Source organism: Macaca nemestrina, chromosome 1, assembly GCF_043159975.1.
Source record: "Macaca nemestrina isolate mMacNem1 chromosome 1, mMacNem.hap1, whole genome shotgun sequence".
NCBI classification, from domain to species: Eukaryota; Metazoa; Chordata; class Mammalia; order Primates; family Cercopithecidae; genus Macaca; species Macaca nemestrina.
Genome location: NC_092125.1, coordinates 62,289,533 through 62,311,140, shown reverse-complemented (window position 1 = coordinate 62,311,140; position 21,608 = coordinate 62,289,533). Strand labels below are relative to the sequence as shown.

At 53.6% G+C, this 21,608-nt stretch overlaps 1 protein-coding gene and 1 long non-coding RNA gene across 14 annotated transcripts; one reads left to right on the top strand and one right to left on the bottom strand.

The window, feature by feature from the left end:
• Positions 1-964: 964 nt before the first annotated feature.
• Positions 965-21,590, top strand: LOC105478698 (ethanolamine kinase 2). Of its 12 annotated transcripts, none has more exons than XM_071078629.1 (9): positions 965-1,370; positions 3,003-3,262; positions 6,210-6,332; positions 11,452-11,594; positions 12,762-12,845; positions 15,791-15,936; positions 18,413-18,486; positions 20,400-20,581; positions 21,505-21,590. In XM_071078629.1, the coding sequence occupies exons 1-8, from the start codon at positions 1,113-1,115 to the stop codon at positions 20,470-20,472; spliced, it is 1,161 nt and encodes a 386-aa protein (XP_070934730.1). In that variant the 5' UTR covers positions 965-1,112; the 3' UTR covers positions 20,473-20,581; positions 21,505-21,590. The 12 variants fall into 12 exon arrangements, with proteins under 12 accessions (XP_070934730.1, XP_070934736.1, XP_070934711.1 ...); XM_071078635.1 differs by lacking the exon at positions 21,505-21,590 and adding an exon at positions 21,282-21,414; XM_071078610.1 differs by lacking the exon at positions 18,413-18,486.
• On the bottom strand, positions 10,060-11,522 carry LOC105484783 (uncharacterized). Of its 2 annotated transcripts, none has more exons than XR_011612923.1 (3): positions 11,431-11,522; positions 10,653-10,792; positions 10,060-10,268 (listed from the first exon to the last, which is right to left on the bottom strand). It is a non-coding gene; the product is annotated as an uncharacterized lncRNA (long non-coding RNA). The 2 variants fall into 2 exon arrangements; XR_011612924.1 differs by lacking the exon at positions 11,431-11,522 and adding an exon at positions 10,894-11,019.
• Positions 21,591-21,608: the final 18 nt, after the last annotated feature.

Here is a 21,608-nt window from a genome sequence, read left to right as displayed (position 1 = left end):
TGCCCCTGAGCCGGCCTCGCCTCTCTCCATGTCTCCTCCCTGCAGCAACTCTGCCCTGGGACACCTTGTCACCCCTTCCCCCTACTTCTCAACCCCCAGCCATCACCACGCCCTGCTTTGGCCCTGCAGCTGTGCCAGGCCTTTAGCTCTCCTCCCCAGGACACACGCAGGGTCTGTCCACTTCACACCCCAAATGCCCAGCAAAGCACTGGGCTCGGGGACACCCACTTGCCTACTACCTGGCCCCATTCACATGCTCTGGATGGGACGGAGGCTTTAACTCAGCCTTGCCCCAATTCCTGCCCAGGAAATGCCCAAACACTCCAACGCCCTGGCTGTTCAGTGGCCTGCCAGGGGACAGCGCAGTCTGCTGGACTGGCACACTCTCACCCCAACGCTATCACCCAATGTTCCCTCTCCAAGGGCTGTGTTTCTGTCGGGGATGGGAGGTTGCCTGGGTGGTGGGTGGAGGCTCTCTGCAGGGAAGGACCTTTGAGATGTAGCAGGGGCCGCCCCTGCAGAGCCATTTCCCGGGGTCCGGGGACTGAGAGACAGAGAGCAGGGGCACAGAGGGGCGAGCCAAGTTGACGTCGTGGGAGCAGCGGATCTCTCTATTCCAGGATGAGATGGGGGCGCGGGACAAGCCCTCCCCCGCCTCCGCCCTAGGCTACCGGGAGAGAGCTGGAGTGTCGCGGCCTCGGAGGCCGGGAAGCCAGCCCCGGCGGGGACCCGAGCGGGGCGGAGCCAGCAGAGGCCCCACCCCCGGCGTCACCGGCCCCCAGGGGGGCGTCGCCCCCATCCAGCGCTCCAGGTAGCGGCGGCCGCAGCTGCCGGCGGTGGCTGGCTGCGCTCCCCAGCGGCCCTCGGGCCGGGGCGGGGGCGGGCCGGGGGCGTTCCCGCGGGCTGCCGCCCGTGATGTCACAATCGCGGCGGGCCGCAGCGCTCCGGGGTCGGCGGTGGGCGGCGGGCCGCGAGCCGGCGATCGAAGCGGGCAGCTCGCGCCTGAGTCATGGACTTCCCCTGGCCCCTCCTCTACCACTCCCACTCCCTCGCCGGGCCCCCCCGCCGGGGCTAGCGTCCGCCGCGGCTCCGAGGGGGTGGGGCTGCTGGGAATGGCTGTGCCCCCTTCGGCCCCTCAGCCGCGAGCGTCCTTTCACCTGAGGAGGCACACGCCTTGCCCGCAGTGCTCATGGGGCATGGAGGAGAAGGCGGCGGCCAGCGCCGGCTGCCGGGAGCCGCCGGGCCCCCCGAGGGCCGCCGCCGTCGCGTACTTCGGCATTTCCGTGGACCCGGACGACATCCTTCCCGGGGCCCTGCGCCTCATTCAGGAGCTGCGGCCGCATTGGAAACCCGAGCAAGTTCGGACCAAGGTAGCGGAGTGGGCGCGGGGCCGAGGATGGGGTCCTGCCAGGGCTGCCAGGGGGATGCGGGGACCCCGTCCTCGCATCCTTCCGGGTGTTGGTCCCAGGGGTGAGCGGCTGCTGCGCAAGAAAGGTTTGGAACGTGGTTGTGTACGGATTTATTTCGTCCCTAAGCAAAACTAGGCTCACACCTCCCTCGGCCCTGCACACGCCCCCCTCCTCCTGGGGCTCTTAGGCACGCCGGGTGGCCACCTGCCCACTGTCGGCATGCTGGGTGTGCGGGCCGCACCCCCGTCGCTGCGTGCTGGTGCCCCTCACTGCCCAGAAGCGCGTACCCAGCCAGCTCTGAAACCTGAGGAAGCGGGAACTTTTAAGAGACCCCCCCACAGCTATACCCCGTGCACTGCTGCCCCTTCTCCACCCCACGGTGGGAGCAAATCCTCCAGGCTCTGAGCTACCCCTGTGTTTCCCAGGAGCCACCCTGTGGAATTCCAGCTAGCACTCAGCTCCTCACCATCGCTGCAGGCTCAGGCTCAGGCTCAGGCTCAGCACCCCCACACAGGCCATCTTCCCCAGCCCCAGCTGGACACAGGTCCCGGGACATACCTGTGAGCAGAGCCACTTACTGAGCCTTAGGCTAACTCCCCAGCCGACTACCTCCAGCCCCGCTGTGGGCTGCCTGTGGAGGAAGGTGCCGAGTGGGGCGCTTGTAGCTTTTGCTGGAATGGTAGCGGCTCCATGCAGATGGGCATTCTGGGGTGGGGTGGGGGCAAAGTTGTGGGGAGGTTCTAAACCAAGTGTGGAGGCTGACAGAACCCGCCCTGGGGGAGGGAGTAGCGTTTTCAAAAGGAAAGGCCCAGTTTGGTATAAGACTGTCAAGACATCAAGCAGGCCTGAGGTTAATTCCAGCACTGACCTAACGTGCCATCTGCCAGTCCCTCCCCTCTCCTGCCTCAGTTTCCCTACCTAGAATTGGTTCAGATGACCTCTAAGGCCCTCCCAGCTCTGTTACATTGTGCTCTACAAATTCTATGGTTCCTTTCTCCTTATCACCCTGCTGCGCAGAGAACCTTGCTCGCAGCCCAGTTGTCTCCTGTCTCTTCCGGTAAGGACCTCTGGCCACTAAAGTCCTGGGATGGGTGCCAACCTCAGTACCCTCCTTGTACCTCCACCACTGGATGGGGCAAGGGGTAGAGCAGAGCCCACTGCCTGGCACAAGGTGAGAGGCAGCTGGTCAGGACATAGTGTTCTGGGCAACTCCCAGCCCTCCCCTGCCACATTCTGGTCCCTGTCGTTTCTTTCCATACTGGGATGGAGGGTAAGAAGTAGGAGGGGGCTTCTACCTCCCAAGTAGTGTGGAAATTTCTCCACTGCCAAATCCCATTCACTAGAGGCAGACCCAGGAGTGTGTGGGAGCTGAACCCACTACCATTTTTTTTCTTGAACTCATAGAGACTGGAGACCCCCAAGGTTGGGGACAGAGTGGAGCATGAGTGACTGGGCTAAAGCACGGGGGGGCTTGGGGTGGCTGTGCTCAGCATTCAAACGAGCACCTCCTGCTGGAGCTACCGAGTCCAGGGGAGAGACCAGAGAGATCCTGCCCCACCTACCCACCCACGCACTGTCCTCTCCCCATGCTAGCGCTTCACGGATGGCATCACCAACAAGCTGGTGGCCTGCTACGTGGAGGAGGACATGCAGGACTGCGTGCTGGTCCGGGTGTATGGGGAGCGGACGGAGCTGCTGGTGGACCGGGAGAATGAGGTCAGAAACTTCCAGCTGCTGCGAGCACACGGCTGTGCCCCCAGACTCTACTGCACCTTCCAGAATGGGCTGTGCTATGAGTACATGCAGGGTGTGGCCCTGGGGCCTGAGCACATCCGTGAGCCCCGGCTTTTCAGGTGAGGAGGGTGCCAGGGCCTCTGTCTCTACTATTCTTCAGGCCTCGGGCTTGGAAATCCTTGGCATGCGGGGTCCATGGTAGAGAGCTGTAAGAGCTGTGAGTTCCCTGAAATTGCATGAAAAAATGCATGTTTATATGCATCGCTCTGCAGAGAGGGGCTGCTGCTTTCTACAGATTTGAAGTGGTGCCTGCTAGAAGGATGAGTTCTGGGGGAGGAAAGGAAGAATTGTGATGAACATGGGAGCAGAGGACCTGGTTCCCTAAGTGCGGTAGAGATCTGCTTCCTGGCACCATGCCTCAAATCTCTGCCCACTCCAAGTCTGACCTGGAAACATCTCAGAGCCTTAGAAACGAAATGTGAGCCAGATCCCCAGGGCACTCAGGGTTTTCTACCTCTGTCTCTGTTTGTCAAGGAAAATGGGCCCTATCCAGGGTACGCATGGTTTTACCTGCCCAGGGAGATGCTATCTCTTCTGCCAGTCTGAGCTCCTTCCGGGTTCCCTGACGAAGTGGGAACCCAGGTTTGGGGAACTGTCAAGGCCTCCTTTCAAAGGCTCACAAGAATCTGTGGCTCCTGGGGAGCCCCTCCCAGTAAATGCTTGGATGTGTAGGGCCCAGGAACTGGACTTTTCCTTCAAGCCCTGGGAATGCTGTGGAGACTGGAAAGGGGGAGGACCAAAGAAGGACCCCTAGCATCTCCCTCTCCTCTGTGCCAAAATAAGGATGGCAAGGAGTGTCCTCCTGCCTCCCTCCAATGCCATGAGCCACATGGAGGGCACCGAGGCTTGAGTGAGGCCCGAGGCAGGCTGGGGTTTACTCCTGACACTGGGACAGTGGCACGGGGGTCTGCCTAGGAGCCTTGGCATCTGCCCAGGCTAATCCAAGGGGAAGGAGGCCTTGCATACTGAGGGGAAGCAAGCCCACCTGGGTGTAGAGCAAGAAGCTTCTTTGCTTCCTCACCTGCCACCCACTTAACCCCAAATGCACCTGGCTCTGTTTGTGCACGCCTTCTGCAGGGACTTAGAAGAAGAGGATCTGAGAGCTCTTCCACCTCCATGCTCATAAGCGGCTGGTCAGGCGGGATATTTGAGTTGTATATTGTAGCTCTGTGTGTGTGTGTGTGTGTGTGTGTGTATGTATGTCTTGAGAGTGTGACAGGCATACAAACCTATGCAGGGGTGTTTGCAGGCTCCAGCTGAACAGTTCCAATAGGACCCAGACTAGAGATGTGAAGTCAGAGTAGGGTACAAGGGACCCTGTCCTGACTTCTGCCACTGCACTCCCCCCAGCTCTCCCTCAGTCTGGTGCATATAAGCTCAGATATTAACAGGTCGTCACCACTCCCAGGATCCCTCTACCTCCGTGTATCCGATGCTGTCACTCATCCTCTCACGCAAACAATTACCATTGTCAAGAAGATTGAAGGTGGATTTAGGTTCCATAAGAAGAACGTGGCACCTGGGGTAGAGCCCAAAATTGGGATAGGTGTAGGAGGTAGGCCCTTCCTTGATAGTTTTCCCAGGATAGACCATCATCCCTCTGGGTGAAGGTGAATGTCTGTGGGGGAGGCCTCCAGGAGCCACCCTCTACATGTTCCCTTGAACCCCACCCCCAACCTCGGCCTGCTGAGGCTTTGTAGCATGAAAATGCTGAGTGTTGAGGTTACTTTCATTGCTATTCCAGACAACGGACCTATTGATATTCAAGAAAACGCTCTGTTCATGCTCTGTTCCGAATCTTCCTTTGGGAAGGGAAGGCCTGAGTCTCAGGTCTCTTTCCCTGCCTTGCCCAAACCCTGGCGGGCTCCCTTCTGCCCCAGGGCCTCTGGCCTTTGAAAGAAAGCACAGCCTTCCTCTCTCACCCACAAGGTTGCTGCCACACCCCTTGTCTCCCACCCTTTAGGAGGTGGGAGTCTTGGGGGCTTCCAGAGGAACCCCAAAACTGCTCTGTTATCCCAATAGGGTATGGCCTGCCTCTTCCCGGGGCCTTGCAAGAGAGAGAATGTCCCTGGAACAGCTTGGTAACAAGGTTTCAAACAGCCAATGCCTTTGTTGTCTTTCCCAGTGATTGTTATTCGAGCAACAGGCAGAGGCTGTATGTTGGAAGGAAGCTGAATGTTGGAGTCTTAGCAGACGGTTGGGGGGTGGGACAGCAGAAGGGAAGACTGGCAGAGGACTGGGAGGGCCTAGCTGAGACACAGGGCCTCAGGCGATGGGGTCTTTATCAAGGCCCTCCTTCTCTGACCGGTCAGTCTTCCACTCACCCCCACCTTCTCCCAGCAACCTTCCCTACCACCACTCCTCTCCTGAGACCTTGGATAATGTCCACAGGAGAACTTGAAAATAGAACGCTGGCTTGTTTTGCGTCCTTGGCACCCAGCCGCCAGCATCAACTCCCTATAGCAGAGGAAGGGGCTGCCCTGGTCCAGCCTGTTTCCCTCCCCACCTTGGCCAGGCTGATAAGAGGCGGGCATTTCTTCCCTGCCTGGCATCACTACCCCCTGATCTCTTGGTGCAAAGTGACCTATGTTCACGTCCCCTGAGAGGATGGATCAGAGTCTGGGGAGAGGAGGGCCCGGCCCACCCCGCCCCCATCCCCAGGTGCCCGTCTGTTCTCAGGAGTTGCTATGGGTACACTGGGGTAGAACAAGGCCACTGACCTGTGACCAACAGCCCCACTGCTCTGCCCTTCTGCTCCCTGAGGCAGCCCCAGCCTGGCACTGGAAAGGGAGCTGCCAGACTAAGGTCTTAATTCATTTTCCTCCCTTGTGCTGAGACCTTCCTTCTGCAGGACCTGTGCTCCTAAGGGACTTGCAATCGTCCCATCCTTGACCTTCTGGCTAGTGCCCTGGTGGGCCTGGAGGGCCCCTATCTGGCCAGCAGGGGATGAGTGGGGAAGGCAATGTCCCAGCACTGATGCTCTACTCTTCCTGTTCCCTGCTGTAGGTTAATCGCCTTAGAAATGGCAAAGATTCATACTATCCACGCCAACGGCAGCCTGCCCAAGCCCACCCTCTGGCACAAGATGTACAATTATTTCACGCTTGTGAAGAACGAGATCAACCCCAGGTACAAAGATCTGGGAGGGTCCAAGGCTGCCTTAATATGATCTCCCTTCCCCATCCTTTTGGCTCCAGCCCACCCTGCTAGGAGGTTTAAGGGCTCAGGTCCCGGGGAGGAGGCTGGGGAGTTTCTCCTGCAGTCCCTTCAGTCCTAGTTGCTAAGCCTCTGTCTCCAAGCAGAGTTGGGCCCGCTGACTAAGGAGCTTAGATGAGCAGTTTTATACCCATGTGCTCATTTCTCCGTCACTCTGTGCTTGTGGCAGGGACCAGGGTTGGGGACAACATTTCCCCATTTTACTTAGAGGATGCTGAAGCTCAGAGACTGAGCTTGGCCCAGTGTTATGGGACTTGTGAAAGGCAGGGCTTCTGTTTCCCAGCCCAGGGCTCTTTCCACCTGCCCTGCCTTCTGAACCATGAGCAGGGCAGGGCCCTCAGAATGAGGTGGGACTGAGCTTAGCAACAGTCAGAAGAACTCAACTCATCAGCTGACAAGCCCTTGGAGACATCAAGGTTCCTGCTACTTCCCAAGACCCCTCTTGTCCCCATGTGCCTTAGGGGACCCTGCCCCCACCTTGCTCAGACTGACAGCTTGCTGCTTCCCTCACTGCTCTTCACAGGAAAGGAGATAGTCCACCCATCCTGACATTGCCCTTCCCCGATAAGACAGAGTTCCCTGAGTTTTCCCTTAAGCACTCTGACCAGCAACCTGAGAGTCCTCCGAGCCTTTAGACACCTGACTCCCCAGCACACCCTGACTGCCGAGGAAAGGATGGAGGCCTGGAGGAAAGCGTGGTGTCTTGCCTTCCTTCCTCCAAAAAAAAGGCAGTAGTGAGTCTCTGCTTCCTTCACGCTCCCTGCTGGGCTTGGCCATCACCCGTCTTCCAAATGTTCATGGGAGTAGGGTGCAGAAGAGGTTTGAGGTGAAGGGTGTGTCTTCTCTCTTCCAATAATAATTAACTCTATCCCCATTTTGAGTATGTCTCTGTCACACGCATGCATGACTTTATCTGCATCATCCCAGCCATGCTTATCTAGCACTGCTTTGGGACTATTTGTCCAAGGTGGCCCAGGCCTGCCCTCTCTTTGACCATGTTCAGACCTTGTATGTCAAATATTCTTTCTGGGACAAGGACCTCCTTTTCCCTTAGGGCTAGAACAGTTCATAGAGAACAGGTACTTCCAACCCTTCAGCCCACAGCTCTTATTTGACAGATGGAAAGCCGAGGCCCAGGGAGGGGATGGGACCTGCCCAAGGTCGCTGATCAGTGGCAGCTTAGCAACTAGAGCCAGGCTTCTGGTGCTCAGACATAATCCTTGATACTGCAGCTTCCTTTGACTGTGCTGTCACTGTGTGACCTTGGGGGTAACCTTATTGGGAGGGAGTAATCCTGGGAGAAGAGCTGGCCCAATCTCTTTGCTCTTGTCACACCTTTGAACCTTGGACAAACCAAGTTGCTTAACTTCTTTGAGCCTCTTTAGGGGATGATCCATGCTCTAAGCTGCCTGAGTGCCCAAAAGCAGAACAATGATGAGCAATCATTTAGACGAGATAAGCACCTGGAGCTCCAGGCATTGCCTAATAACCCTGAATTATTCGATCCTTCATTTCACAGACATTGATTGACTGGAATTTAAAACAATTTAAAAACGAATGTGACACTGGCCCTGCCCTCAAAGAGCTTAAGAGCCATCTAGGTACACAGGACATGCCCATACACAGCTGCAAAATAAGGCAGGGTGTGTAATGTATGCTGGGTATGCTGGGAGTGGGAGAACCAGGGAAAGTTGTCTTGGCAGAGTTGGCATGGCAGAAATGAGCAGGGAGGCTACTCCAACTGGAGGAGATGGCTGGAGCAGGGTTTGCTCCTGAGTGACGAGTAGATGAGGTTGGCTGGAGCAGATCTTTGGGAGGACCTGGGAAGGGTCTAGGGGCAGGGGTGAACTACAGAGTTGGAGCTAGGTGGTAAGGGGCCTTAAATGTCAGGCTAAGTAGCCAAGATTTAATTTAGCAAGTAGTGGGAAGTCATGAAGATGTTTGCGTCAGAGATTCAGGCCAGTAACCTGACCAGGACTGGGCTTTAGGAAGAAAGTCCTCTAGCATCATGAGAGACAGATTGGTGGGGGAGAGTGGATTTGAGGTAGGGAGACCAGTTGGGAGTGATGTAATTAAGTGGACAAGATCTAGGACTAGGATTCCCAAACTTTGAGCATAAGATTCCCCTGAAGTGCCCAACTTTGGAGATCGATTGAGAGGTCTTGCATTTGCACCCTAGGAAACGGCTTTTTTTTTTTTTTTTTTTTTTTTTTGCTCTGTCGCCCAGGCTGGAGTGCAGTGGGATGATCTCGGCTCACCACAACCTCTGTTTCCCAGGCTCAACTGATTCTTCTGCCTCAGCCTCCCAAGTAGCTGGGATTACCGGTGCCCGCCATCATGCCCTGCTAATTTTTGTGTTTTTAGTAGAGACAAGGTTTCGCCATGTTGGCCAGGCTGGTCTTGAACTCCTGGCCTCAAGTGATCCACCTGCCACAGCCTCTTAAAGTGCTGAGATTAAGCCACTGTGCCCTGCCAGGAAGCCACATTTTGATAGGCACCCCAGGTGATTCTGAGGCAAGTGATAGAGGCAAGGGATTGAGGAATATTGCCCTAGGGCAACTTGAGGTGGCGGATGGAGAATAGGATGTGTCGGAGACTTGTGGAAATAGATTCGGTAGCCTCATTGTCGGACACGGATGTGTCCAGAGTGGCTGGGAGAACGTGGGGCGGATAACTGGGTCGGGCATCACGAGGAGATACCGGTGGGTTGGTTGGTGGGAGGGCAAAGGGATAAGCCAGTAAGCTCAAATGCCTAGAAAGAGCCCTGTGGGGAGAAAGTACTCTTGCCTGTCCAGATCTTGACAGCAGAGTAGAGACTGGCCAGGCAGCAGTCCTGATATCAGGAGGAACCCCAAGGCTTCCCTGCAGAGACCTCCAGCCCCCTCCTCCCCTTCCTGCTGGCCCTGGGGCAGAGGAGCAGGAGGAGCAGTTTTTCCTGGGCAGTGTTTCTGGGATGCGGTGGTGGTTATTCTTCTGCCAATTACGCCTTGAAAGAGCCCCGTGGTGGCCAGACTGAAGGTAGCGAAGCTGGCGATGTTTCAAGTGCTCAGGGAGGGAAGCAGAGCAGTGAGGGAGGGCCCGGGGAGATAGAAGGCCAGGATTGTTCCCACAGTAACCATCTGCATGGCCTTGGGGTGGGCAGGGTGGGGTTCAGACTGAGGTCAGGGATAGAGCAGCAGGCATCCTGGATGTCAGAGCCATGTTTTTCAGGCCAGGACCTGAGCAAACCAAAGGAACCCTCCTAATCTCTTTTGATGGTCTCAGTCCAAGAAAAAAATATAAAAGGAATCTTAAAAGGTAGCTTCTTAAGGAGAGCCAGGACTGAAACACATCTTACGCAGACCTGTCAGCACAGATAAACTCCAGGAAGCATGGGGGAGGCCTCCCCCATATCATCCCTCCCAGCAGACTCCCTGGACTCAGAGGGGCCTTTGCAGAGCCTCTGAGGGGCACCCAGGCCATCAGAGAGAGTGCACAGCCCTCACAATTAGGAGACTCCATTCGATTTGGATCCTTGGAGGGGTTGAGGACTACTTTCCCTAGATGAAGAAGTAAAGGATCCAGCAGCACAAGAGGTATCTGGAGGCTGAGAGGAAGTCTCTTTCCTCCCTTGAGCCTCAGTTTCCCCATGGGGCTGGACTAGATGACCTCAGATCTTCTTGAGCTTTGACCTTCTCAAAGCCTGAAAGGGACCCTGTGCTCTCTTCCTTCTCCGGAGGGGACAGAGGAGTGCCTCAGTGGCTGAATACGCTTCCTCATGTTCTGGTCCCTGGGCTGGGTGAGGGAGTGATCGGTCTGTCCTGTGGGAAGGTGAGAGAGGGCCGTCCTCCTCTATGTGCTCTTGCTACCCTGGACAGAGAAACACAAACAGGTGACACAGGAATGGAGATAAAAGCCCAGCCTCCTCCCCTCTGCCCATTGGTGGTTCTAGGTTTTTAAGGACTGTGGTGTTTGGCCTTTTCAGTGTACACAGACCTGTGTGCCTCCTGGGGACCAAAGTTCAGAGCATGCAGGCACAGTGGACCCTCATCAGACTTCCACATGGCCTCTGATAACTTGATTGATTGGCTGATTTCTTCATTCCTCAACATGTGTTTCTTTCAGCAGAAATGGCTGCTGAGTGCATGGGATGGGGGTGGGGCAGGAGGAGAGGTGGACCCATGCATCTTTGTTCATTGCCCCCAAGTTGCACTTGCATGGTCTGGCAGGGGTCTGGGACAAGGGAACACTTACTCATAACTCAAAGTAGAAGGGACGAGTCACTGGGGAGCCACAAAGCAAGCATGCTCTCATTGAAGGCTTTAATGTTCCTTTGACAGTGTAGGAGTGAGCTAAAGAAGCTCTTGGTTTGCTTTCTCATGTGAGCCGATGGTCTGTTTGTGAAATGAGAGGTTAGACCAGACCGTCTCTCTGGTCCTTTCTACCTGTGACATGGTCAGCTGCTGGGGTGAGAGGGGGGCACACCAGGATATACCTCTGCGTCCTCAAGAGAGCTCCGTTGCTCCAGCTCCCTGCCAGGGCACTACTCTTCCTGCCGGGGAGGATCTTTGTGGGACTCAGCTCGACTTAGGGAGCTGCACTTCCTCCTGGGGAGTTTTCCCAGCATCCCAAGAGCAGGTCTGTTTTGCATCTCTCCCCACTGCTCCTTGTTCTTAGTCTGGAATCCCCGAGTCTGGACACTCATTCTCACCTGCCTTGTCCTTTCCCTGTGTCTCTTTCCTTACCCTCCTGTCCATTTCACAAAGTAGCAGGGATGCCCTTAGTCAGTGACTTTATGCCCTGCCTCATGCTTTTATGCCCATGTCTTTATCAGCTTCCTAGTGTAACCAGAGGAGTCAGAAGGGCAGGACACCTCAGTGCCATTTTACAGATGACAAAAGTGAGGGTCTAAGAGATTGGCCTTTTTTCCAAGGCCCCCCCTGCAGTAAGACAGAGGGAGTGATGAGGCTCAAACTCAGGGCTCTTGAGGCCAAGCACCTGCCTGTCTATCAGCCCTCCCTTCACTGGCTACCTTTTTTTTGCAACTGCCCAGCCTTTCTGCAGATGTCCCTAAGGTAGAGGTGTTGGAACAGGAGCTGGCCTGGCTGAAGGAGCATCTGTCCCAGCTGGAGTCCCCTGTGGTGTTTTGTCACAATGATCTGCTCTGCAAGAATATCATCTATGACAGCATCAAAGGTATGGCTTTTCTGGCCCCGGGGCAGTAGCAGGGCTTTGGTTGGTTGGTTAGCTGGCTTCATGGATCTGTTCCTCTGGCTGGCACTTGGACAAGCAAAAGGAGACCTGGATTTAGGTCTTAAGTTAATTTGTAGGAGGGAAGGGGGAAAGGAAATAAAAAATTCCTACTTTGAAAAGTCTGCGCCAAGGGCCAGGCACAGTGGCTCATGCCTATAATCCTAGCACTTTGGGAGGCCAAGGCATGTGAATTGCTTAAGCCCAGGAATTCAAGACCAGCCCAGGCAGTGTGGTGAGACCCTGTCTCTACAAAAAAAAATACACAAAACTTTTCCTGGTTTGGTGGTACATGCCTATAGTCCTAGCTCCTTGGGAGGCTGAGGCAGGAGGATCACTTGAGCCTGGGAGGCGGAGGTTGCCGTGAGCCATGATGGAGCCACTATACTCCAGCCTGGGCAACAGAGCAAGAACCTATTAAAAAAAAAAAAAAAAAAAAAGTCTGGCCAGGCGCGGTGGCTCATGCCTGTAATCCCAGCACTTTGGGAGGTCGAGATCACAAGGTCAGGAGTTCAAGACCAGCCTGGCCAACATGGTGAAACCCTCCCCGTCTCTACTAAAAATACAAAAATTAGCCAGGCATCGTGGCATGCACCTGTAATCCCAGTTACTCAGGAGGCTGAGGCAGAAGAATCGCTTGAACCAGGGAGGCACAGGTTGGAGTGAGCTGAGATCAAGCCACCGTACTCTAGCCTGGGCGACAGAGCGAGACTCTGTCTCAAAACAAAAAGACAAAACCAAACAAAAAAAGTCTGTAAAGAAAGAGAGAGAGAACGAACACCTCCTGGTGTTGCTGATGAGAGCATCACCCCAGGGGGTATTAATACTTAGCTTTATTCCTGATCCTTAGCCATGCTGAGGACAGCTGTCTTTAGATGAGGAGAGCCTGAAGATCCAGCTGTGTGAGAGGGACACTGGGAACTAGGAAGGGCAGATGGATGGATGGATGGAAAGAAGTAGCTTAGAAGACTGCTGCAGTGATGGGGTTGGGCAGGGTTGCTGCAGAGGCTGGCATCACTCAGTGGGTGCATCCCAGAGGTCTGCAGAAGCTTGACCAGGCTCTGTTGCCAGATCTCCTGGGCCAACTCTCATCGACTCTCCTCTACTTCATAGGTCACGTGCGGTTCATTGACTATGAATATGCTGGCTACAACTACCAAGCTTTTGACATTGGCAACCATTTCAACGAGTTTGCAGGTGAGAGGGGCATTACTACAGTCATGTGCTTTGTAGTGGTGTTTCAGTCAATGACGGACCGCATATAGATGGTGGTCCTATGAGATTACTGTATATTTACGGTAATAGATACCATTTTTTTTTTTTTTGAGACGGAGTCTTGCTCTGTCGCCCAGGCTGAAGGCTGGAGTGCAGTGGCGTGATCTCAGCTCACTGCAAGCTCTGCCCCCCAGGTTCACACCGATCTCCTGCCTCAGCCTCCCATGTAGCTGGGACTAGAGGCACCCGCATAGGTACCATATTTTTACTGTACCTTTTCTATGTTTGGATAAGTTTAGATACATAAATACTTAGCATTGTGTTACAGTTACCTACAGTATTCAGTACAGTAACATGCTGTACAGGTTTGTAGCCCAGGAGCAATACCATGCAGCCTAGGTGTGTAGTAGGCTGTCCCATCTAGGTTTGTGTAAGTACACTCTGATGATCACACAAAATCACCCGATGGTGCATTTCTCAGAAGGTATCCCTGTCATTAGGCAATACAGGACTAGATTTGACCAATGTTCAAAGCACCCTCTTTAGGGTGGGGACCAGGGCCAGGGTATGGGGAGGGTGGAGGCTAGATAGCTCTTGTCCTCCAAAATATCACAGCTTGAGGGGTTAAGGCACAGCCTGCTCTTAGAGAGTTCCAAGTCTCATTGGGGGAAGCAGGACTCACATACACACAGCAGACCTCTCCTAGCCCATATGGCACTTTGGTACAAATTAGGAAAATGTGACCTCTGTAGGATCCTGAAGATACTCAGCTTGGTACATGAATTAGAAAAAGACCCCTTCCTCCAGGTCGACACAGCTTAGACGATTGCTGCAGCTTGGCCAGCACAGCACAGGATGACTTCAGCCTCCACTCCTTTGTCCAAGCTCCTTTATGCCCAGTACAATTGTACATGGGGGCCTTACATGCAGACAAGGAGCAGAACAAGCTACAAGTAGCTGTTTGCCTGGTGGCCTGATGAGAATCATCTAAGTAGAATCTAAGTATGTGCTATGTAATTTGACTCCCTAAGTTCAGTTTCTGGCTTTGCTGCTTATTGGCTGTGTGACCCTTGGGCAGTTTATTTACCCTCTCTGTGCCCCTATAAAATGGAGATGATGATAGTACCCACCTCATAGTGTTGATATGAGACACACACACACACATATGTGTGACACATACTAGGCATTGTATTGGCGTTTGCTGCTGTGATTAGACTGGGAAGCTTTCCGGGAGTGGGGATGGGAGAGGCAGGATGGGGGGTGATTCCTAGGGGTGGGCAGGTGCTCTATAAAGGCATAGTATGCACAATGGAACCATCTGTGTAGAGGAAGCAGGGCAGGATTTTCCAGCTTGAGGGTTAATTAGATGGGACCGAGGAGGCAACTCACATGGGACAGAGCTGGACACTGGGGCTGGAGAGCTGTCCCCAGACTAGCACGGTGAGGTGTTCCCATGATGGGGTGAGGCCCTGTGGCTCAGGATAGGAGAGGCATGCCCAGGCCAACTGGAGAGCCACTGTCCAGCCCCATCAGGCCAATTGTGTTCCTTCTGGAACCCCAGGTGATCAATCTGTCGAGCAATGATTATACCTGAGAGTACCCCTAGGAACCCCCAGGGCGATGGAGCCTCAGCTGGGCAGAGCAGGTGATCCTCGGGGTGTGGCATGGAGCAGAGGCTGGCACTGGCAGGGCCCTGGGTCTGGGAATTCTTGGCTGCCAGGCTCACTGGCCTTTCCACAAGGGATAATTCTTAAGCATTTTAAGTCCTCCTCGCCCACGGCACAGAGCAAAGTCCAACTGGAATTTCTCCAAAGGGGTAGATTGCAGCCTGCTCCCAAGTTGAGAATGGAGGAGGAAGAACCTAGCCTGGGGGAAGGGAGAGAGCTGGGGAGATCCCGACCTGGGGAGAGGGGCCTCATGGCTGCGCAGGAGTGAGGAAGACACAGTTCTGGGCATTGGGAGATGGAGTTCCAGCCCTCACTCTGCCTCTAACCACCATATGACCTTGGGTACATTTCTTCTCCTCTCTGGGCCTCCGTTTCTACATCTGTTCCAGGAGATTCTTTTCTAGCCACACTCCTGGAGCCTCAGGAGACTGCATATGTTTCTCCAGGGATATAAAGGAAGCTTGAGAAGGACAAGAAGAAGAGGAAGGAGGGAACCCTGGAGAAGGTGGCCCAGTCCTGGTCCTCCTGTCTTAAACCACTTCTTTCTGTACCAGCTTTGAAGCTGTGGTTTCTTCCACCATGCCCGGGATGAGCTGGTGGTACTGGGCTGGCAGCTGGAGGGCTATGGCGGGGCTGGAAGGAACCAGAGCCATCCGATCCATGGGTTCCCAGCCTGGCTACACATCAGAGCCATCTAGGGAACTGGACTGGGGTGGGGGTGCTCTCCAGGTGATGTTTTTAAATAGCCTCTTAACACCAGGAAGCCATATTTGATATCCCTACATGAAGTCCCTTCATTTGATAAATGAAGAAATTTCGGCCAGTGATAGGAAAGGGTTCCCCCTAAGGCTAACAAGGTTAGCATAAGACCTAGGGCTAGTAATGCTGATCCAGTGCTTTTCACTGAGGGCCTCCTGCACATGGTCATTTTTGTGCAGGGGTTGGGAGAGACAGTGGTGCTGTCTTGAGGGGTTCCCGTCACTCCCAAGACAGTGTCTTGCCCCTTAACCAGTCTGCCTCTCTCTCTCTGCTTTCCTCAATCCCACAGAAGCAGTGCTCCTAGCTGGGATGGGGTAGACCCCACACTAGCTGAGTTTCATACTCAAAGAAGCTGCCTTCTCAGGGCCGCCTCTTTAGGCACAGCCCCACAGGTCAAAGGAGATGGGAGTTTGAGGGGAGAAGGGAACACCTACCGAGCTTGAGGAGACCCTAGGTGGGCTCATCTCCAAGCAACTTGTGTCTGGCCTGCCTCCCCATCAGGCGTGAATGAGGTGGATTACTGCCTGTACCCGGCGCGGGAGACCCAGCTGCAGTGGCTGCGCTACTACCTGCAGGCACAAAAGGGGATGGCCGTGACCCCCAGGGAGGTGGAAAGGCTCTACGTGCAAGTCAACAAGTTTGCCCTGGTGAGTGCCTTGTGACTAGGGCTGGCACAGGAAAGGAATCAGCAGGAGGGACTGGTGACCCAACTAGCCTCCTACCCAGAGCCCAAGGTCAGGTGAGAGCCTGGGGACACCCATCCCCAGCCCCTGACCCCACCCTAGAGGTGAAGCCTGGTAAGAGCTGTCTTAGGCAGCCCTTAATACTTGATGCCCTGTTCCCTGCTCCCCAAGCCCCACCAAGTCTAGGCTCTCTCCTTTCTAGAGAAATACTTCCAAGAAATATCCTAGCGTCCTATGTTAGCAATTCCCTTGTTTGAATAAGTAGTTCTTTCTACTGTCTAACCTCAGCCCTTCATGTTGCAGTTAAATTCATCCATATATATACTCTTTTTTTTTTTTTTTTTTTTTTTGAGGCAGAGTCTCACTCTTGTTGACCAGGCTGGAGAGCAATGGCACTATCTCGGCTCACTGCAACCTCTGCCTCTCAGGTTCAAGCCATTCTCCTGCGCTCAGCCTCCCAAGTAACTGGGATTACAGGCATGTACCACCACACCCAGCTAGTTTTTTTGTATTTTTAGTAGAGACAGGGTTTCACAATGTTGGCCAGGCTGGTCTTGAACTCCTGACCTCAGGTGATTAGCCCACCTCTGCCTCCCAAAGTGTTGGGATTATAGGAGTGAACCACTGCGCCCGGCATACATACATACATATATATTGTGTGTATATATATATATGTATATATACTTTTTTTGAGATAGGGTCCCACTCTGTTATCCAGGCTGGAGCACAGTGACACAATCGTAGCTCACTGCTGCCTTAAACTCCCAGGCTCAAGCGATCCTCCCACCTCAGCCTCCTGAGTAGCTAGGATTACAGGTGTGTGCCACCACGCCTGGCTAATTTCTTTGAACTTATTGTAGAGATAGGGTATTGCTATGTTGCCCAGGCTGGTCTCTAATTCCTGGCCTCAAATGATCCTCCCACCTCAGCCTTCCGAGTAGCTAAGGTTATAGGCGTGAGCTACCATAACCTTTAGAGAAGATAGAGAATGTCAAGCTCTAATCCTTCTTTGTAACTACCTCCACTGACTCAGCACTCTAAGTAAACTTTTCCCGACAGGCTCTTCCTGCTCAAATGACTGTGCTGTCAGTTCTCAATTTTGAATGCCCCTTATCCAAGGTGCTGGTTCATGCCAAGTCTCCACTGGTGTGTGCCCAGGGGTTCCTAACTAGCCTCATTAATGTCAGCTGTGCATAAGAAGACAAGGCAGCTGCTTTGAATTTCACAGTACAGAAGAGAGCTAAATACAATCTTTACTTTTCTGTAATTTCAGAATCCCTATTCTGTTTTCCTCACTGAGTCTACATTAGGTTCTTCCTCCTCAGTCTTTAGACTTTAAGACCTTAAGAACAAGCCTTCCTCTTGCTAAGTTTTTTAGTGATCATTCATATGTGCTAGCTTATCTATGCCCCTTTTAAGGAATGGAAAGGAAATAAAGTGGAGGGAGGTACTTTGTAGCCAACCCCTGAGTGAGGAAGACTCTGGGATGGGGTGGGAATGGGATGGGAGAGCCACAAGGGTTGGGGGACGCACATGGGAAAGCGATGGCATCACTAGTGTTTGTTCAGGGGTAGACAGGAACCACAGCTCCCTGGCTTGATTTTATTTTAGATTCAGAGGTCCACATGCAGGTTTGCTATATAGGTAACCTGCCTGTCACCGGGGTTTGGTGTACAGATTGTTCCATCACCCAGGTAATAAGCATAGTGTGACAGGTAGTTTTTTGATCCTCACCCTCCTCCCACCCAATCCCTGGCTTCTTGAGCCTGAGGTGACCTGGGCCTGGTGGGTACCTCTAGCCACAAGGAAAGCACAGTTTGATGCTTAGCAAATGCCCAGACTTGGGGAATTCTTGTTTCCATATCTAGGTTCATTTTCCAACCTAACCAGCCTCCCAGTAGAAGAGAGGAAAAGGCGTGGAGGAGGTTAGTGTAGGGATCTTCCAGCAGACATGTGGCCAGGGCACTGCTGCCCATCACTCTTCCTTCCCTGCACCTTCCTGAAGAGCACCAGTCCCCACTGGCCATTAGGCATAAGCTCTGGCTTAGGGGTTCATCTCGGCCTGGATACCTTGGCCTTGAAGACTCCAAGAGATCTCCCTGGGTAGGGAAGAGACCAGAGGTGGAATGTGGGTCCTGCTTAGGTTGTGGGAACCCCCCAAAATTCCTCACTACTGACTACCTGCCTTAGGGTTGGTAAACATTCGGGCCTTGGTAGAACTGGCTCTGCCCCCCCTTTCTCTAGAAGGAGTGGAGGCTCCCAATGCTGTGCAGTGACTTGGCCTCCAGAATTTCCCCAGCTTGTGCTAGGGAGACCCCATCACATCTCTTCCAGGGTCCTAGCTGTGTGTCTTCCACAATGACTGCATCCCTCCAGCGCTGTAGAGTTGGAAACAGGCATGGGGAGATTGCCAGGCTGACCCTCTCTGGTCTGTTTCCAGGCGTCTCACTTCTTCTGGGCTCTCTGGGCCCTCATCCAGAACCAGTACTCCACCATCCACTTTGATTTCCTCAGGTGAGTGCAGGGGGTGATGGGGGGGCGTGGAGAAAAGGGAGAGCCTTGGTTGAGCCCAGGGTGTGGGCAAAGTACAGCCCAGGCAGAATGCCCAGAGTCCGCTCCCTTGCTCTGCTGACTTGCCCCCGTTCTAGCTCATTTCCAGTGGGGCCGCTATCCCCAGGGGATGCCAGGAAAGTACCACTCTGAAAAGAGAAGTGTCACATCCTCCCTGTTCCTCACAGGAGGTCTGCTAGTCCCCACCAAATCCTGCTGCCTACTCCACTCCCTGCCCTGCTGCCAGCGCACCTATCCACGGAGCCTGGTGGTAGATGCAATCGTTGAAAATCAGTCTGAACAATCGCAGATCCTACCTCGTTTTAACAGCAGAGAGGACAGAGGTCCAGAGCGCAGAAGTGACTTGCTGAAGCCATGCAGTGGTTAAGTGTTTGCCATGCTGCCTTCTGGTTGGGCGACAGACCCAGCTACTCCTTCAGTGGCTCCTAGTGATATATAGGGACTGTAGCTAGCTGCTGCTTGTGTATTGATGATTCAGGGAGTCCCTGTCCTGTGACGTTCCTATGTCCCTAAGGGCCAGGAATCATTTCTCCATTCTGATCCAGGGCCTTGCCCTTCTCCTTCTCACCCACCTTCAGCTGAAAGGGAATCACTAGCCTGGTTTCAAAGTGTTCACAACTATTAGAGAAATGCAAATGAAAAGCATAGTGAGATGTCGCCTCACACCCATTAGGATGGCTGCTATTAAAAAACAGAAGATAATAATTGTTGGTAAGGATGTGCAGGAATTGAAACCTTTCTGCACCATTGGTGGGAATGTAAAATGGTGAGCTACTATGGAAAACAGTAGGGTGGTTCCTCAAAAATAAAAATATAAGAACCGTATGATCCAGCAATCGCATTTCTGGGTGGGTAGCCAAAATAATTGAAAGCAAACTCTCAGAGAAATATTTATATACCTATGTTCACAGCAACATTATTCTTGGCACAGTAGCCAAGAGATGGAAGCAACCCGGATGTCTGCCAACAGATGAATGAATGAATAAAATACGGTCTATACATACGATAGAATATTACTCAGCCTTAAAAACGAAGGAAATCGTGTCACTTGCTACAACATGGATGAATCTTGAGGACATTATGCTAAATAAGCCAGTCATGAAAAGACAAATATGGTTCTATAAGAGATAACTAAAGCGGTCAAATCCATAGAAACCAGAATTGTTGCCAGGGGGTGGGGAGAGGGAGCAATGGAGAGTATCGCTTAATAGGTCTGGTTTCGGTTGTCCAGAAGGAAAAAGTTGTAGATATTCATTTGCACAGCAATATGTATATAAGAACTGTAAAACCAAAACTCCAAACAAGCATGTTTGTGGAAGGGTTTCTCTAGTCTGATCTAAAAAGAAAAAAAAAATGTAGTTGCAATAAAAAAAAAAAAAAAAAATAGGCTGGGCGCAGTGGCTCATGCCTGTATTCCCAGTAATTTGGGAGGCCATGGCGGGCAGATTGCTTGAGCTCAGGAGTTCGAGATCAGCCTGGGCAACATGGTGAAACCCCATCTCTACAAAAAATACAAAAATTAACCAGGTGTGGTGGCGTGCACCTGTAATCCCAGTTATTCTGGAGGCTAAGTGGAAGGATCATCAGAGCCCGGGAGGCAGAGTTTGCAGTGAGCCAAGATCATGCCATTGCACTCCAGCCTGGGTGACAGAGCCAGACCCTGTCTCAAAACAAATAAATATTAAACATTTAAAAAGAAGCAAAAGAAATAATAATACTAACCAGTCTGGGTTAGGGTTGATCTGCTCAGACTTAGATAGGCCTAGAGCCACTGAGAAACTTTATGATGTGAGCACCCCCAGCAGGGCCCACCTGGCTTTCTTCCTCACACCCAGCTTCCTTCTGTCTTCCCCCAGGTACGCAGTGATCCGATTCAACCAGTACTTCAAGGTGAAGCCTCAAGTGTCAGCCTTGGAGATGCCAAAGTGACCAGCCACCCCATCCCTCCCCTACCCATCCGTCTGGCCAGACCTGTTCCCCAGAGCTCAATTCTGCGCTCTGGGGTCCACACCCTTGGACAAGGTGGGAGAGGGGACAGGTGGGTGTCCAGGGAGAAGGCTCTGTCCCTGCCGCCAGCCCCCAGTGGTTGCCACTGAAGACCTCATTCTCCTGTCTGGAGGGGCTGATAGGACCCCCTTCTGGGGGTCCCCTTCACCCCACCAGGCTTGGGAGGAAGTGCCTGCAGCCAGGTCCTGGACCATAACCACCCCTGGGAAACACATCATTCCCAGCCTCAGGCCCTGCTGGAATTGGGGCTGCCTTATATGTGTGTTTACCCCTTCCTGGCCTGGGGAAGGAGGCGGGGAGGGCTCCTTTCTACCTCCAGTGCCCTGAGCCTCCAGTCCGTCTCCCCCTGCATGCCCCACGTGGGAGGTGCTGAGCTCCAAACCAGCATCACACCAACTCTGACACATGGATGTACATATCTTGGTGACGGGTGGGGGCCAAGAATTGAGCATGACATCTTCCCCAGCAGCCACCTCATCTGAGACCCCTCACCTTCCCCAAACCAGATCCAATCAAACCTCACCCCGAGGAAACATGCTCCCCAACGTGCTCTCCTGTGCTTCTGTTTTGTCCCCCTGCTGAGGGGACAGGAGAGGGAGTGGTGAGGCCCTGGACCTCCAGAGCCTGGCTCTGCTTCGCGCTGTGGCTTGGTCAGAGGGGACGTGGCCAAGGGTGAGGTGGCCAAAACCAGAACCAGCAGTCTCCTGCCTTGTTCCCTCCCTGGCCCTCAGGCCCTCCTTCCAGGGATGTGTCTCCAGCTCTACTTTATGTCCTGAAGCTGACCCAAGGTCTTCCTATCTGGGAATGCCTAGTGGGAGCCAAGAGGATGGGGTGGGGGCCAGGGCCCCCCAGGGTCCAGCGTGGGAGAGCCTGGGCAGGATCCCATCAGAAAGGTGCTGACTCAGCTGGTTGCCCGGACACTCAACAGCCTCCACCTCCTTTCTGCCCTCACAGCTCCTGGGGCCTTCCTGGCTCTGGCCCAGAAAGTGATTCATTTGTAAATTATCATGGTTTTCTGCATTAAAATGCTCATTTCCGGACTGCTGTGTCTGAGTGAC